This window comes from Maniola hyperantus, chromosome 4, assembly GCF_902806685.2.
Source record: "Maniola hyperantus chromosome 4, iAphHyp1.2, whole genome shotgun sequence".
Classification (NCBI taxonomy): domain Eukaryota; kingdom Metazoa; phylum Arthropoda; class Insecta; order Lepidoptera; family Nymphalidae; genus Maniola; species Maniola hyperantus.
This window is the reverse complement of record NC_048539.1, coordinates 1,385,939-1,404,781: the sequence shown is the minus strand read 5'-3', so window position 1 is coordinate 1,404,781 and position 18,843 is coordinate 1,385,939. Positions and strand designations below refer to the sequence as shown.

At 37.6% G+C, this 18,843-nt stretch overlaps 1 protein-coding gene across 1 annotated transcript; it reads left to right on the top strand.

The window, feature by feature from the left end:
- The first annotated feature begins 12,890 nt into the window (after positions 1 to 12,890).
- On the top strand, positions 12,891 to 18,247 carry LOC138404789 (uncharacterized). The gene is made up of 7 exons (XM_069509835.1): positions 12,891 to 12,960; positions 13,531 to 13,660; positions 14,834 to 14,973; positions 15,299 to 15,359; positions 16,414 to 16,522; positions 17,356 to 17,451; positions 18,188 to 18,247. Exons 1-7 carry the CDS (start codon positions 12,891 to 12,893, stop codon positions 18,245 to 18,247), a joined length of 666 nt encoding a protein of 221 aa, XP_069365936.1.
- The last annotated feature ends 596 nt before the right edge of the window (positions 18,248 to 18,843 follow it).

Genomic DNA, 18,843 nt, shown 5'->3' with positions numbered 1-18,843 from the left:
TTACTACAGTTTCTCCAACCTCCAACCCAACTCGCCAATTTTATATATTCTAAACCACTGACGTTTGGGTAATATAAAAGACGGTCACTGAAAATCAGCGTTGGGGCGTCTGGTACCTCAGATATTTGCTCTAGAGGTTTGTGTCTGAGGGGCCCGACGTCTCAACACAAGCTGAGTGGCCTACCTGTTCGAGGTGTTGCACTGCTGTACAGGACGATATTGCCTACACCATTTACCACCAATATGATACCTTGAATAAACATTATTCTATTCTATTCTACTTTCTTAACATATATAAAGTATCTACTAATGTCTTGTTGCATGGATGTATATGGGACATTTTAGCGTTTAAACTATTGTGAGTGGTTTCCATTATAAATGTAGAAAAAACCGGCTTTACTCACGTATTTAGTTGACGTTAGCCCGACTAGTTTCAAACCCATCCGGGGTCCTTTTTCACAGTCTAACTAGTCGGGCGAACGTCGACTAAATACGTGAGTAAAGCCGATTTTTTCTGTCAGACACCCTTAAACTTTTAAACTTTAAGGGTGCCGGACAGAGGTTTGCCATGATTACCTATTATCTCCCAATGCCACCATGGTACAAAAAAACATCCAAACAAACGTTCTTACCCAGTGTTAGGGGCAATACGCAGAGAAACACACAAGTTTAAAAAATGTGTTAAAAGTATGCTCCTAAAAAAAGCATATTATACAGTCGAAAACTATGTAAATAATAAAAAAGCTTGGATTTGACTCGCTCCAGCAATGCACGGGGCTGCAATTGCTTGTAGGTATAGTATGGTATAATAACATTGTAAATTGAAAAATTAAAAAGAGCAACCGCCGAGTTTCTTGCTGGTTCATTTCGGTAGGAACGATATTCCAAACCAGTGGTAAATTAAACTACCTGACGATTCAAAAGCACTTGTAAAAAGTTTACTTGACTAAAATATATTCAATTCAATTCTAAACAATCAGCTTTTATAAAACAACGAAGGTCTGATACTCGCTGGCTCTCTCTCTAAAAGACAAAGTGATTTAACAAACAAGTTTGTCGCTGTAATCCTGAGAAACGTGAGGTCTTTGCTCAGGCCGGACTTAGATACAAGACAACTCCCTGCGGTTGCCTGAAGGTAAATCCCATTGGGTCTGACCATTTATTTTGTCCCTTCACATTTTAGGCATAATATACCCGTTGGATAGATAGATCTCAGACAAAAAAGTCTTGAGTAACGCTACGTATCACCAAGCGATGTTGCGTTCCGGTACGATATTTTACTATTAGGTAGATTATTACTTTGCTAGCAATTTTTTTTTAAATAGAGATAACGAGCAAACGTGCAGGCGGGTCACCTGATGTTAAGTGATTACTGCCGCCCATGAACTTTTGCAGCACCAGAGGAACTGCCGATGCGTTGCCGGCCTTTTAGGAATTTGTTGGTCCGCCCCTTGAATAACCCCATGTTGTAATCTAGTGGGAACACCGCCGATGGGAGTTGGTTCCACAGTTTGCATGTGCGTGGAAAGAAGGATCTGGCGCAGCGGACGGTCGAAGTGCACCAGACACCCAGGTGGTGAGGTGAAATTCCTTACGGTGGCGCGCGGTGCGGTTGTAGAAAAAGGAGGATGGAATGAGGTCAAAAAGCTCTTCAGAGCAATCCCCATTATAAAGCCGGAATATATAAAAAGTAATAGTTTTTCCTAGCGCTTACACAAATCCCAGCGGTATATCGGCAATTATTGATATTCAGCTTCGCATACAAACGACCCTTTTTTCCCCCCCAAATATATCGTTTACAGCCCCCGTAAGAAGAACAAAGATAAGACGCAACAGGGTCGTTACCATACAAACGGCCGTTTTTCATCGGATAAGGGTCGCGGCTATTCCATACTATTCTATTCTATTTACATTTCTCGCAATCGACTTGAAAAGGGTCTCTGTACGGAATAAAGTTACATTTTCTTGGAAAATGTGTCCATACGGTTTGAATAACTCTCTAAGTATCAAGTCAAAAGTAATTTCGGAGCCCTTAAGCTTCGTCTACACTCGGATACATGCTCGACGAACAAGCTCGACGAGCAAGAAGATAATTTATTAGCCACTAGCTGATGCCCGCGACTTCGTCCGCGTGGAATTAGGTTTTTTAAAAATCCCGTGGGACCTCTTTGATTTTCCGGGATAAAAGTATCCTATGTCAAATTCCAGGTCTTTATCTATACCCATGCGAAAAATCACGTCAATCCGTTGCACCGTTGCGATGTGATTGAAGAACAACCCAACAAACCAACAAACAAACACACTTTCATATTTTTTTTTTTTTTTTTTTTTAATTAAGATACAAGTTAGCCCTTGACTGCAATCTCACCTGATGGTAAGTGACGATGCAGTCTAAGGTGGGAGCGGGCTAACCTGGAAGGAGTATGGCAGTTTTTATTAAACCCATACACCTTTGGTTTCTACACGGCATCGTACCGGAACGCTAAATCGCTTGGCGGCACGGCTTTGCCGGAAGGGTGGTAACTAGCCACGGCCGAGGCCTCCCACCAGACCAGACCAGAAATTTAGAAATTATAAAATTCCAAATCCCTGCCAGGAATCGAACCCGGGACCTCCCTCTAATAAGACCACAGCGCTTAACACTGCGCCAGGGAGGTTGTCAAATTTATAATAAGGGTATACTGATGTTACCCGGATGCACCGGTTACCTGGCTCCTCCCCCCCCCCCCCCCCCCCCCCCTACCCCACTCCCCCACTCCTACGTGCTGCCCATCCAGCTATAATAAATAAAATGTTTTTATTTCGACCAACAAGGATCATATTGGTGTTAGTAATTACACGAAACTTAAACCTAATTGTTAGTAATTATTAATATTATTGTTAGTAATTACACGAAACTTAAACCTATTTGTTAGTAAAAAATCTATAACTATTTAAATTAGGACAGGATCGATTTGCCAGCACGTGAATCATACAACAGTGATTCAAGTACTGGCAGTCGATCCTGTCAGAAAATACCTTCAGGAGGCCATTGGGGCTGGACCGGACTCTACGCAACAGGGATGTGCACCGCTTTCGCATAGTAGTATAAAAACAGTCTACATGCGCCTCGGCGAACATCCCTGACGCGCTGCAGAATCTGGGCAGCCCCATCAGCATCCTGAATGCATTATTATATTGTACACGCAGGGCATTGTACTGCTTTTGCGTGTAATCGATCCACAGGCTGCTCGTGTAGAAGGAGGTGCAATATGCTCTGAAAAGAGTGATTTTGACGGCTACAGAACAACGAGCAAACCTGCGGACGATCATGTTCGCCCTAACAGACAACGCCCTGCGTTCTCTCTCTATATCTGCATCGTCTTTCAGGTCAGAGGATATAACATGCCCCAGGTATTTAAACTGCTCCACTCTCTTTAGTGGAGTCTCATACAACTTTATAGGTGGTACAGTGGGAGGAAGTGTTTTTCCCCTGGCCTGAAAGACCATGCATTCACTCCTCTTGACATTGTAGGTCAAGCCGTGACTGTGGGCATAGGTCTCACAAATGCCCAACAGTTTCGTGATACCACAGACAGACGCACTCAGCAACACCATGTCGTCTGCATAACTAATGTTATTGAGACACGCTCCATCAATATGACATCCGACACGCGTACTGCTAAGTGCCTCTATCAGCGCATTGACGTAGAGGTTGAAAAGCTTAGGCGAGGTTAAGCCCCCCTGCCTCACGCCACACTCCAACCTATAAGGCCTAGAAAAGCTTTCCGACCATCGCACGACATTGACCTGGTTTTCATACCAAAATTTGAAGATCCTGTTAATTTCATCGGGCATTCCAGTATCTTTCAGTTTTTGCCACAGGATGTCGTAATTCACCAGGTCAAATGCCTTGGACAGATCGAGAAAACATGCGTAGACGGGGGTACGTTTTTCCGTATAGTACCGGACAGTTTGCTTAAGACACAATATGGCTGACTCTGTAGATAAACCAGGTCTGAAACCAAACTGGTTGTCATGCAGCTTAATGAACGTATCCAATTGTGTATTAAGCAAACCGTCAAGTACTTTAGCAACAACTGTAGCAAGGGAAATCGGCCTGTAGTTAGACTTGTCACAGATGTCCCCAGTTTTATTTTTCACGATTGGTACCACCACGGTTTTCATCAGTGCTACAGGCAAGTACGAATGTCCTATGCACATATTATAAAATATCGCTAGCACCCGGGGAAGATGGGGACCAGCGTGTTTCAGGTGTTCTATGCTGAGACTGTCATGGCCGGGAGATTTGCCGCGCGACATAGAAGTAATAACCTTGTTAACGTCATTGGCTGTAAATCGGACACCAATCTCCCGACCACACGTCTCCCGACCCCCCCCTGACCGTGATGACCCCAATAATTATGGTCAGTTTCTTTGCATCAATTCAAGAAATCATTATCATCATCCTCATGATCAAGTCCCTACAAGAGACTAATGTCAAGAATTCACTCCAATAAAAATAAAAGTAGGTATAATATTTTTAAGTGAATTTACTGGTAACTTAGTGAAATTGAAAAATATTTTTCCGTACTTGCAACTAATGTACCAAATCATTTCTGATACCAGCTCGCCGGTATTTTAATATTGGGAATGGAAGTTTTCTGCTTATACCATTGACTTATATTACTTCGTATGGACAGGGCTATTGAACAAACAAAATGGCACCGACTCAGTGGTGCTTTAGCTCCAATGCAACCTCAGTGGCGTCTTGATTTGAAACGGGTCGTTCATTAGTATCTATGAGGTGGCGCTGATTTATTTGGCTCCAAAACCGTGAAAAGTTCTGTTCGCTTGACCATTATCTTGTCATTTATATCGATGGCTTATACCGACGCTTTTCACATTAAAACAACTTTCAGTGAAAGACATTTTTGTAGCTTAAAGCAATTTAAGTATAGATCTTGTGGTTTTTGTAAAATGTGATTTGAATAAATTACGTTGCAGTAGGTTTTTTTAGACTTGCGTTTAGAGCTAGCGCGCACTGCGGTAAATTTCCGCACGTTTGTTTCCGCAAAATCTGTAACTATAGAACTACATAGAAGTGCGCGCACTGCAGAATTAATTTTTTTTTTTAATTCAGATACAAGTTAGCCCTTGACTGCAATCTCACCTGGTGGTAAGTGATGATGCAGTCAAAGATGGAAGCGGGCTAACCTGGAAAGAGTATAGCAGTTTTTATTAAACCCATGCCCCTCTTTGGTTTCTACACGGCATCGTACCGGAACGCTAAATCGCTTGGCGGCACGGCTTTGCCGGTAGGGTGGTAACTAGCCACGGCCGAAGCCTCCCACCAGACCAATTCTTTTTTCAAAATTTGGGACCGGATTTTGATAGACTTAAATTCAAATTAAGGTAAGTATGCATCTAAGCTGCACTGCGCGTCAATGCACCTTCATAATTATTATGATCAAACCATCACCGGCTCACTACAGAGCACGGGTCTCCTCTCCGAATGAGAAGGGTTTGGCCACAGTCCACCACGCTGGCCATGTGCGGATTGGCGGACTTCACACACAATTGAGAACATTATGTAGAACTCTCGGGTTTCCTCGAGATGTTAACAATCAACAATTACCAAAACATTTTTTACAAAAAATTTCAAATAGGTATAAGTAAAATAGGGCTATGTTAGGAGTTTCCTTGAGGGACAAGATCAGAAATGAGGAGATCCGCAGGAGAACCAAGGTCACTGACATAGCCCAAACTATTAGCAAGCTGAAATGACAGTGCGCAGGTCATACCTGTCGTAGAGGCGATGGCCGTTGGAGCCGGAAAGTCCTTGAGTGGAGACCGCGTTTAAGCAAGCGTAGTGTGGGACGCCCTCCAGCACGATGGACCGACGATATAAAGAGGCTGGCGGGAAGTGGCTGGATGAGGAAGGCTGAGGACCGGGTGTGGTGGCGCTCTTTGGGGAAGGCCTATGTCCAACAGTGCACGTCCACTGGCTGATGATGATGATGATGATGATGATGATGATGATGATAAGTAATTTATGTTGTAGCATAGGTAATATTTGCAACAAAGTTACAAAATAAAATAGGGTACCGTTTCATGAAAACGTGGCAGCTCCATAAAAATACGATTCAACCGCCCCGACAAAGTGCTTTTCATCCGATTTAAGGGGCAATTACGTGTAAAATGTAAATTCCGTCCGAATATGAAATAATTTTTCAGTTACTGACTTCAAAATTTTAACGGTATACGGCTTTAACGAACTACTTCTGATCCAATTAAATTAAATTGTATGTCGACACGTGTGAAGTTCTATTAAATTATTATTTAGTAAAAAAACCTGACCATTGCGAGTTGAATTCGCGTGGCGAGGGTTCCGTACGATGTTTAATTATTATTATTATTTATTTATTATTTAATTAGAACGGCCATAAAGCCAATTACACTAATTAAACTACGAGTACAAACTAACATAAACATACTTACAAACATTGTTAAAATTATTAATTTTAAAAAGCAAAATTATAAATTTTCACAAAAGTGCATGATCTGAGTATGGGTGATCTGGAGCGCGCTAACGTGCGACTAAACGGACCTAATTATGTAAGGGAGGGAAAGAAGGGGGGGGGGGGGGTGTAATTTTCTAATAACTATTTATTTGAAACAAACTAAACTCTGAACAGTTAGAGGTGCGTACCTGGCATTCGAATACCTGACCGTAAATTGATCACTTGTAAAGAACAACCGCTGAGTTCTTTTTTTTTTTTTTTTTCTTTTTTTTTTATTTGGGACAGTAAACAATTGCATATTAAAAGTTAAAACTAGGTACGACTTAAATCTAACAAAATTGATAAATATGTAATCCACTACACTATCCACAGCTTACTACAAACAACTAGGGCGACACAACATTAACAAACATATACAATACATACATATATATAATAATATAAAAATACAAGCAAACGACTAAACTATACATAAAAATTTAAACAACTAATCGCGCTAATAAAAATAAAAAAAGTCTTATTTACAAAATAAGGGAGACATTCAATACAAAAATACATAATCATAACACTGTTCTACATAAGTGAATTGAAAAATTTTTAATCGTATATTGTTTCTTTTTTCAAAACATCAATAATAGCCTTTTTATATCTACCTTCAGACAGGGCAAAAATGTCTACTTCGTCGAAGTTTTTGTTATAAGTGTCCACAAGTCGACGCTTTCTTGCTGGTTCTTCTCCGTAGGAACGGCATTCCGAACCAGTGGTAAATTAAACTAGTTGACGATTCAAAAGCACTTGTATACAAATATATTTTATTCTATTCTATTCTATTACTGCACATTATCAAATTAGCCTAGTAAATAATTAGTCAAAAATATATTAAAAATACGAAAAAAAATATATAGTTTCCAATATTATTTTTCATTTAACATTTTGAAGAAGCCTTCTAAGCCGCCCACGAAATCCTAATGTTATTTATATGGAAAATATTTGTCGTTCGCGAGCGCTTTAAATTCATAAGGGCGACATTCAGGGGGTAATCCTTTAGGGTAATGGCCCATAAAGCCCTCCGAAATGCAGCGGGTCCAATGAAACAGGATATCGCTGGATCAACGCGGTTCGAGGAGCAATAACGGGTGATATACAACGAAATAGCGCTTCAACAGTGCTTTTTAACCGACTTCAAAAAAAGGAGGAGGTTCTCAATTCGTCGGAATCTTTTTTTTATATTTTTTTATTTTTTATGTATGTTCCCCGATTACTCGAAGACGCCTGGACCGATTTTGAAAATTCTTTTTTTTGTTTGAAAGGGTATACTTCAAAGTTGGTCCCATTTAAATTTGGTGAATATCTGATGAACATCTTCGAAGATAGATAATGGAACTCCTCAACGGATAAGAGTGAATTGCTCGCGATCAGTGTAATAGCTTAGTAAACAGTAGATTTTTAACCAGGCATAGCATATTTTAATACCATGGGGCCACTAAAAATTCATTCCACATTCAGGCGACCTCCTCTATAGCGGGTGCAGCGGCCATCAGCGCCGAACAGGCCAAGAGGCGCAAATATGAAACCTCGATGGGAGCTTCGTATTCGTGCCTTTTGGTGTGGAGACCTTGGGGCCGTGGGGCCCGGGGGCTCGAGCTCTTTTTGAAGAAATTGTGAAAAGAGTTATCGAGTCAACCGGGGACCCGAGAGCTGGCAGCTACCTTGGTCAAAGAATTAGTTTGGCCATCCAAAGGGGTAATGCTGCCAGCATCTTGGGTACAATGCCTCGCTGCGGTGGTCTCGACGAGGTTTTAGATTTAATTTAATTTATTTTAGTTTTAATTTAATGTTGTTTTTTTTTTAGATTTAAGTTTATTAATAGTTTAATTTCTAAATTAAACATTATAAAAAAATTGAACCTTTCGAGATTATATTTATTTACGCAACTTATGATTCTATTAGGCCTACCTACATCATGAATAAAATGTAAAATGTGATAAAAAGCTTTAAAAGTAAACCAGTGATATTATGTCTACAATAACAGTCTGTAAGAACAATCTTTCAACAGCAAAACTTTATCCAGAAAAAGCTCTGAAGAATAATATATCAGAACATGATGGATGTTCGAAAAGTATCGACAGAAAAAAAAACGTGAATAATTCAACAAGTTGTAAAGAATTACAAAGTTCAACGCTGGGATGGAAATAGAATTCTGTGGCGATACGAATTTTTTTTTTAAAGAAACCTTTGCACAACGTACACCTATAGGAAGGAGTGGAACGGAGGCGCAGCGTCTTTTAGGGTGCCTGTCCACTGAAGTGGAGCAGAGCGGAGATGTGTTGACCAGATCAATCAGATTGTCAGTAAATTACGTAATAATTTTATTCCGTCATCTGACAAAACTCTGATTGGTCAACTTATACACATCTCCGCTCCGCTCTGCTTCAGTGGACAGGCACCCTTAGGGTTCCATACCCGATGGGTGTCAACAGGAACCTAATACTAAGCCTTTGCTGTCCGTCCGTCCGTATTTAAGAGCCTCAATAGCTCAACGGGTAAAGGAGTGGACTGAAAACCGAAAGGTCGACGGTTCAAACCCCGCCCGTTGCGCTATTGTCGTACCTACTCCTAGCACAAGCTTAACGCTTAGTTGGAGAGGAAAGGGGAATATTAGTCATTTAACATGGCTAATATTATTTAAAAAAAAAAAAAACCAGCTTCTATATTACGAAAAATACGTGAAGTGTACATGCATTAAAAGTGATTTCCATTATAAGTATAAATTGTTACGGATAAATTCATATTATAATATTTAGAAATATCCCTTTCATTGATAATTCACTTACACATTTTAATTATTTGTTTGTGCTGTAACCACAAATTCACGGTTTTCGGATTTATTTCTTTACTTTTGCTCTAAGACCTGCCAAATTTCATGATTCTAGGTCAACGGGAAGTAACCCTATAGGTCGTCTCAACATTTTGTTTATCCTACTTCGTTGAAACTTTGCACTGTAGGTATCTGTATCTACTAATGCGCGAATTTGTAACGCATGATAGGCATTAGCTAATAGATAATATTTTTATTGATTCAAAATCAATGAGTTTTAAATTCTTTAATGATAGGATAATCTTAACGATTTGTGTTTATCATAACATATTGATCATTAGGCAGACTGCTGATTATCACGATCAAAAGCCTCAATAGCTCAACCGGTAAAGGAGTGGACTGAAAACCGAAAGGTCGACGGTGCAAACCCCGCCCGTTGCACTATTGTCGTACCTACTCCTAGCACAAGCTTGACGCTTAGTTGGAGAGGAAAGGGGAATATTAGTCATTAAACATGGCTAATATTATTCTTTAAAAAAAAAACAGCTTCTATATTACGAAAAATACGTGAAGCAATGTACATGCATTTAAAGTGATTTCCATTATAAGTATAAATTGTTACAGACAAACTCATATAATATTTAGTCGAGCGCCAAACCCTTCTCACTCTGAGAGGAGACCCGTGCTCTGTACTGAGTCGACTATGGGTAGATCGTGGTGATGATTTACAACTATTGACTGAATGAATTTATGTAATTTCTGTCAAAATTCCAAAAAGTCAATTACTAAAAAGTCAGGTGATAAAAATGATTGCAATTATCATTTGGTTCACAATTCGAAATAAATCAGATACGATTAAATCTGGTAATCCAAAGATTATGAGATAAAATATGTAGTCGTGTTTCCTATTCCTATAAAATCATGTGAACGATAATTTCGTAAGCATTTCAACAGGAGAATAGGTAAGCATAGTCCTTTGATTAATTGATTAACATAAAATTGATTTAAAATATTCAGTTACTAGCTGATTCCTGCGACTTCGTCCGCGTGGATTTACGTTTTTTAAAATCCCGCGGGAACTCTTTGATTTTTCGGGATTGTTGTCGTTGCTTGGTACCTACAATATGAATTCACTATGAACACTTCCTGAATCTTGATAACCCAGGCGGGCAGTAACCCTGCAGCATCAGGATTAAGAAGTTGAATCCAGAATTTTTTATGTGACCACGACGTAAACTTTTTTTGTTGATTTAAAAAAAAAATTGCAAATCGGTCCAGAAACCTCGAAAAAATCGATGTAGAAAAAAGAACCACCTCCTTTTTGACAGTCTGACAAGATGACCTTGAAATATTTACGGAACAATCTTTAAAATATCCCCTTTCTAACAAAAAAAGAATGAATGAAATCGGACTACGCGTTAATGAATTACAACTCAGTATACATTTTAACTTTCATCCCCTCTCCTACGGGAACCATGCTGAATTTCGGGATAAAAAGTATCCTATATTCTTCCTCATAGTATGACCTCAAATCGTATCAAGTTTCATTGGAATCCATTCAGTAGTTTCAGCGTGATACGCGGCCGTGATACAGACAGACAGACAGACAGACAGACAGACAGACAGACAGACAGACAGACAGACAGACAGACAGACAGACAAAAATGAAAAAAATTACAGTTTTGGGTTTATTTTTTATTTTTATTGAAAAGGTTCGCTAGCGATTTTTACAAAAATGATCTTAAATTATATAAAGTTAAATTACATGACGTTGTTTGTAAAATCATTTGAAAGCAAACACTACATGCACATTCACACAATTTACATGCAAACAATTATTAATCATATAAGTAAAATAATACAAAAAGTAGCCAAAACTTTCCGAAATAGTGAAAACACAAAAAACAAAAATTATTCAAGGTGCAATGGTAATTAAATAAATCTAAAACTATAGTAAAGTTAAGTTAACCTAGGAGTAAGAATAGTTAAAAAAGAATGTTTAGAAAAGTGATAGATATTTCTGCGAATAAGTAGGTACACAGAGAACGTTTCTTAACACAATTAGTTTGATTGTCTAATTAAGTTACTTATAACTAGTTTTCGAAACGTGCCAGGTGGATTTATGTTGATATCAAGTGACTGACTGAATTTATTACATAATTTACATAATCGAGGGATGATGGAGTTGGCGCCAAAGACAGTTCGGGTGCGTGGAGGTACAAAAGGAGTAATATCTCTTTGGTGCTGTGAAATTGATTTTATTTAGTAAGCTGGGGCAATCTAAGTTGTTTCTCAGTAATTTGTATAAAAACATTAGATCTAGCAAATCTCTTCTTTGTTCTAGTGTCATCATTTTAAAATAGGTTAGTCTTTTTTTATAAGAAATTACTGTTTTGTAGATCTTCGCTGAGTATGATAGGTGCCACATAAATCTTTTCTGGATACGCTCTAGCCTTAAATAGTGAGTTGCATAATGTGGACGCCAAACGATACTGCAATACTCTAGTTGACTGCGGACAAGGCTATTGTAAAGTGTGATTTTCGTCTTAGATTCTTTAAAAGTTCGACCTTGTCGCATAATAAATCCCAACAATTTTGAAGCTTTGTTTATTACATTTTCTATGTGGTTAAGATAGGTTAGTTTTCTTCGGTTAGGGTTCAGTTTCGACTATAGAGTGCCCTCGAAAAAAAAATTCAAAATATCTTCAATGTACAGAATTTGACCTGTTACAGTTTTATTATAAGTATATTGATCATCCTCATCAGCATCATCATGATCAGCCTATCCCCGGCTCACTATTGAGTACAGGGCTTCTCTTAGGATGAGAAGGGCCTAGACCTAGACCGCCTAGTAGGCCATAGAACACAACGCTGGCCAAGTGCGGATTGGCAGACTTCACACATCTTCGAGAACATTATGGAGAACTCTCAGGCAAGCAGATTCCCTCACAATGTTTTCTGTGATGTCTTATTGTGAGACGTTTAAAATTACGCCTATTTTTTGGGAAAAGAAAACATGTTTTTTTACACAAACTAAAGACAACTGAAATAATTAATAATTAAAGTGTGATATGAAGTTGTTAATTTTCCAATTTTCCAGTTTCTTATACAGTTTATTCACACACGAATTTTCTTCAAAATTTGCCTTAAAATAGAGGATTTTCAAGGGGCATAAATTTTGAGTCATACCTACACAATTTTAGTATATTAATTGTTTTAGGGCATAAATAATAAAGGGATAAATCGATGTATGGCTTAGTTTTAGATCTAGAACAACAAAAAATAGAATGATAAGCGTAACAACCCACCCTAACCACGCTATCACAGTCATAAATTTATAGCATCAATGCACAAATGTGTAAGATTAACGGTATAAGTCATGCAAATTGCTAATGCGCATGGCCGCCATTTTAGTGACGTCAGCACTAGACTGAAGTTTCAAGCTATATTTTTGTTTCGGCTGATGTCAAAATGACGTCATTTCGATGTTAACGAGACATGGTTCCAGCGCAATAGCAATTTCCGGGACTTATAGTACGTTTTATTATTTCAGCTCAAATAACTTCACAATGAAGTCATTAGTTTTAGCTTGCTTACTGGCCATTGCTGGAATAAATGCCTTACCACAATCAGAAATTGGTGAGTAATAAAATACAAATTAAAACATTAGCCGCCGTACTCAGAGTCGCTAATCTTTACTTAAGATTGAGTTGAAACGAGACAGATTTATGTGAGAGATATAGCTCTGTCTCGTTTAAACTAAACTTAAGTAACTTAACTTGGTGTACGGAAAAACTTATGATTTAAAGTTTATGATTACACCTAAACTTATTGTAAAATGTACATATTCTTCCTAAATAAATAAATTATTTATTATTAATAAAAAGAAATGATTGCAAAAGTAGATACGTAGTACCGTTCAAAGCAGCTTGTATGGCTGTCATCTTTTTTTTGCTGCAAGATGCCAACGGGTCCGTCCGTCTGTCTGTCACTGGACTGTATCTCGCAGATCGTTATAAGTATAGACCCCGTACCTCTAGGTAGAGAGCTGAATTTTTTACAGAACAACAAATATTATAATAAACATTTCAAAAAGGCCACCATGAAAATAAAAAAATAAATTAAAAGTGTTTTTTCTTGGTGCGGAATCCTCCGTCTGCAAGTCTGACTCGCACATGACTGAATTTTTTAAAATTATTATTTTAACAGTTCCCGCCCAAAACAGAATAGTTGACTATTGGCTCATAGATGCAATCGAGACTTTAACTCAATGGATCAAGAAAAAAGGATTGGATCCTGTAGAAACCGATATTGAATTGGATTATGCCCTTCTTGATGGGTAAGAGAACATGAAATCATCATCATCATCACCATCATCGCAACTCATCGCTGGTTCACTACTGTTTAGGATAGCCGCGGTTATCCGGCCGCACATTCACATTTTTTTTTAAAGAAAAGTTGTAAATCATCACCACGATCTACCCATAGTCAACTCAGTACAGAGCACGGGTCTCCTCTCAGAGTGAGAAGGGTTTGGCGCTCGACTAAATATTATATAAGTTTATCCTTAACAATTTATACTTATAATGGAAATCACTTTAAATGCATGTACATTAATTACTTCACGTATTTTTCGTAAAATAGAAGCTGGTTTTTTTTTTAAAGAATTTTAGCCATGTTCAATGACTAATATTCCACTTTCCTCTCCAACTAAGCGTCAAGCTTGTGCTAGGTGTAGGTACGACAAATAGTGTAACGGGCGGGGTTTGAACCGTCGACCTTTCGGTTTTCAGTCCACTCCTTTACCGATTGAGCTATTGAGGCTCTGAACATTCATATATACACGACTAAAAAGTGACCACGTCAGACGATTCTGTGTCTTTTTTCATAATAAAAATGTAACGTGTAATACAGTTCACTATTTTATTGGACGCCGAGAAATCCCTCAACAATACGTGCAGGGCACTTGGCTCCGCTAACTACTGAGCACGAGTCTCCTCTCAGGTTTAGGCCATAGTACATACATCGCACTAAGAAAGTGTAGAATATTTATTTATTTACTTAGAACTAGCCGATGCCCACGACTTCGTCCGCGTGGTATCAGGTTTTTAAACATCACGTGGGAATTCTTTGATTTTCCGGGATAAAAAGTAGCCTACTAATATTATGAATTTGTATTTATCAACATGATCAATCCATACCTAGTTAACTAAAGAGCAAGGGTCTCCTCTTAGATTGAGAAGGTTATGGCCATAGTCTACCACGCTGGCCAAGTGCAGATTAGCAAATTTCACACACCTTTGAGAACATTATGGGGAACTCTCAGGCATGCAGGTTTCCTCACGATGTTTTTCTTCACCGTTAAAGCAAGTGGTAGATGCAGCTGACGATTCAAAAATACTTGAAAAAGTTTAATTGAATAAAAACATTTTCTTTTTTTTTTGTGATATTTAATTACTTAATAATTTTCATGTTTTAAATTATTATTCTAATACTTTTGTGCTATTTTTAGATTGCTTGAAATCGTAGGATTAATCGAAGATTTACGATTCAAAGGTATCAGCGACATTAATATAGACAATCTTTACTATAATATAATTTTGGGCAGACTCGATATCGACTTGGTAATCCCGAAGATCTGGTTTCAAATAGGTAAGTTATGATTTGACAAGTCCAATTTTTTTGTGGTTCCGTACCTCAAAAGGAAAAACGCAACCCTAGGATCACTTTGTTGTCTATCTGTCAAGAAATCTATGGGTACTTCCCGTTGACCTAGAATCATGAAAGGTAGGTAGGTCTTATATAGCACATGGAAAGGAATAAATCCGAAAACCGTGAATTTGTCGTCACATCACAAAAAAAAATGTGTTCCTTAACAAATAATTAGTATTTTCAACTTTTAAAGTAAGACAAAACAAATTTTGTTTTGTCCGTTTTTACATAATCTATCAAGAACTCTGTAATTTCTATTCCTCAGGTAACTCTAGAATAAAAGCAGTCTATGGAGGTTTAAAAGCTGACCTTGAAATAAATGGGAGGTCAGTATTTCTTCTTTTTATCAGTACCCTTATAATAAATGCGAAAGTGTGTTTGTTTGTTGGTTTGTCCTTCAATCACGTCGCAACGGTGCAACGGATTGACGTGATTTTTTGCATGTGTATAATATTAAGACCTGGAGAGTGACATAAGCTACTTTTTATCCCGGAAAATCAAAGAGTTCCCACGGGATTTTTGAAAAACCTAATTCCACGCGGACAAAGTCGCGGGCATCAGCTAGTAAAATTATAATTTTTTTACTATTTATCTTGTTTTCTTAAACTACGAATGATCATAGTAAACCTAGCGATTATATTATTTATGTAAACTATAATGAAAAGGCTATTTGAAAAATTTGAAATTTTTTTAACTTTATGATTTACTAATTTGCGTTTCTTATGCTATTTTTTTTGCTATTTTTAGGGTTCCGTACCTCAAAATGAAAAACGGAACCCTTATAGGATCACTTTGTTTCTGTCTGTCTGTCTGTCTGTCTGTCCGTCTGTCTGTCAAGAAACCTACAGGGTACTTTGCGTTGACCTAGAATCATGAAATTTGGCAGGTAGGTAGATCTTATAGCTAACATTTGGGGAAAAATCTGAAAACCGTGAATTTAGGGTGAGATCACACAAAAAAAATTAAATTGTGGTCATGAACTAATAATTAGTATTTTCAACTTTCGAAGTGAGTGACTATATCAAGTGGGGTATCATATGAAAGGTCTTCACCTGTACATTCTAAAACAGATTTTTATTTATTTTTATGCATCATAATTTTTGAATTATCGTGCAAAATGTCGAAAAAATACGACTGTAGTACGGAACCCTCATTGCGCGAGCCTTACTCGCACTTGGCACTTTTTTTTTACATTACAGCCTAGCGCTTGGCTGCTATCAGAACTGCTGACAAGTGATGATGTAGCCTAAGATAGAGCACGCTTCCTAGGAGATGAGATGCCTATATTCATTCTTGACTTGATCAAATCTTATCCTTGATGAAATCTTATCCAATCGTTGATTTTTTTATATTATATTTGCTTTCTTTATTATATTTCAGTCTCATCTTTGATAACATCCGTATCGCCGGTGATGCTCTTCTGAGACTGTATGGGGGTTCTGTTACCATCGTCAATATCAATCCGAATTTCAGCATTGAGCGAATCGATGTAAATTTTTTTTCATTAATTTTATTTTGGTGGACATAATATATATTTTTTAAGTTTTACTTCTTTCCGTGTACATACAATATACCTACACGCCGCTTTTTTAAGCTTTATGTTCCGTACCTCTAAAGAAAAAAGGAAACCTTATAGGACCACTTTGTCTCTTTGTCTATCTGTCCGTCTAGGCCATTTGTCTGTCGTGTCTGTTAAGAACGGTACCTATAGGGTACTTGCCGTTGATCTAGAATCATAAAATTTGGCAAGTTGGTAGGTCTTCACGAACAAATAATTTGTATTTTCAACTTTATGAAAATTATCTATCATTATTATGAAAGGGCTTTACCTGTAGATTCTAAAACAGATTTTTATGCACAACAGTTTATGACTTATCGTGCAAAATGACGAAAAAAATACGACTGTTGCACGGAACCCTCGATGCGCGAGTCTGACTCGAACTTGGCCGGTTTTTTCATCATTATCGTAATTATTATAACATTTATCTATATAATATATACTATTATATAAAGAGGTAATGTCGTTAAGTTTGTTTGTAGGGGGTAATCTTTGGAACTACTGGACCGATTTTAAAAATTCTTTCACCAGTAGAAAGCTACATTATTCCTGAGTGACATAGGCTATACGGGATCTTTAAACCTAACTCCACGCGGGCGAAGCCGCGGGGATCAGCTAGTCTTTACATAAACAGATTAGGAATAAATTTATACATTGAACTATTTTTATATTTATGTGTTTTAACGGTTTTGTTGACTGTGTAGAAAATTAATTATAATGTAATTAATTACATTAGTAATTGTAATGTCTCATGTATTTTTTAGGCGGGCTGGACTGTACTCGAATCAGGCCAAGATTACTCGTGCTGGATAAACAACATCTTCAATAATGAAATTCCTAATCTACTTGAGACTTATAAGGTAAGAGTGATCAACTTGAGCTATTTTTAGGGTTCCGTACCTCAAAAGGTAAAACGGAACCCTTATAGGACCACTTTGTTGTCTGTATGTCTGTCTGTCTATCTGTCTGTAAGATAACTATATCAAATGGGGTGTCATATGAAAGGGCTTCATCTGCGCATTCTAAAACAGATTTTTATTTATTTTTATGCATCATAGTTTTTTAATTATCGTGCAAAATGTTGAAAAAATACGACTGTAGTACGGAACCCTCGTTGCGCGAGCCTGACTCACATTTGACCGGTTTTTTTATTAGTTTTTGCTTAGAGGAAATAAAAATCCTATTTATTCCCTATCCCGTTGCAATTTCAAAAAATACGACCTTATTCCTTGTCTACAATATAAAAGGACCTAGAAAAGCTGTGCCGAATTCCTAGATTCAAGAGTTTAAACAGGGTGTTGATGAGAACTTTTGTTTTTATACAGGGTGTAACCAGAACGAAAACAAAGACAGGTGATAGTACTGATGATTACTGATGTGCTACCATAAAAATAAACGCGAAAAAAATATATCTAAATTTTGTAAAATTTCACGATATAGATTAGCAAATAAAACAATAAAAATACTAAATCACTAAAACTACAAAATGAGGCAAATAATTATTGGTATTGGATTGTGTTTAGGTAGTATAACAATAACGCTAAGGTTTTGCTAGCGTTCTGATTACAACCGGTATATTTAGAATTTTTATTTCAGAATGAAATCAATACAATCATTGGAGAACAGATCAGACGAGCTGTCAATAGGTGGTGGTAATCAGATCTTGATGATGTTACTCCAGATTGCTCGAAGCATACTTTAATTTTCTAACCAGGGTCAATGAAATAGGTGTAAGTACTCCAAATTGTAACGTGATAAAAGATGGAGATGGACAAAAATTGTATGGACGCGTGTCCCAGAATGTACAGAGATATATGTGCCATTTAATAGTAAAAATCTTCTATTTCAAGAAAAAAAGTCGCATGTTGTTTTGCAGTCGTGGCATTAAGTTTGTAATAGGCATAAAAATACTTCCATCCATGAAGAACCATCCAATCCATCACCTTCATTTCGTTGTACCTTTTGGTATTAGGCGCACGTAAATCTACGTAATAAAAATGTAGAACTTCTGCGGACATTTTACTTTCTGTGGTCTAACCTTAAGTTTTTTTTTTTATTCAGATACAAGTTAGCCCTTGACTGCAATCTCACCTGATGGTAAGTGATGATGCAGTCTAAGATGATAGCGGGCTAACCTGGAAGGGGTATGGCAGTTTTTATTAAACCCATACCCCTTTGGTTTCTACACGGCATCGTACCGGAACGCTAAATCGCTTGGCGGCACGGCTTTGCCGGTAGGGTGGTAACTAGCC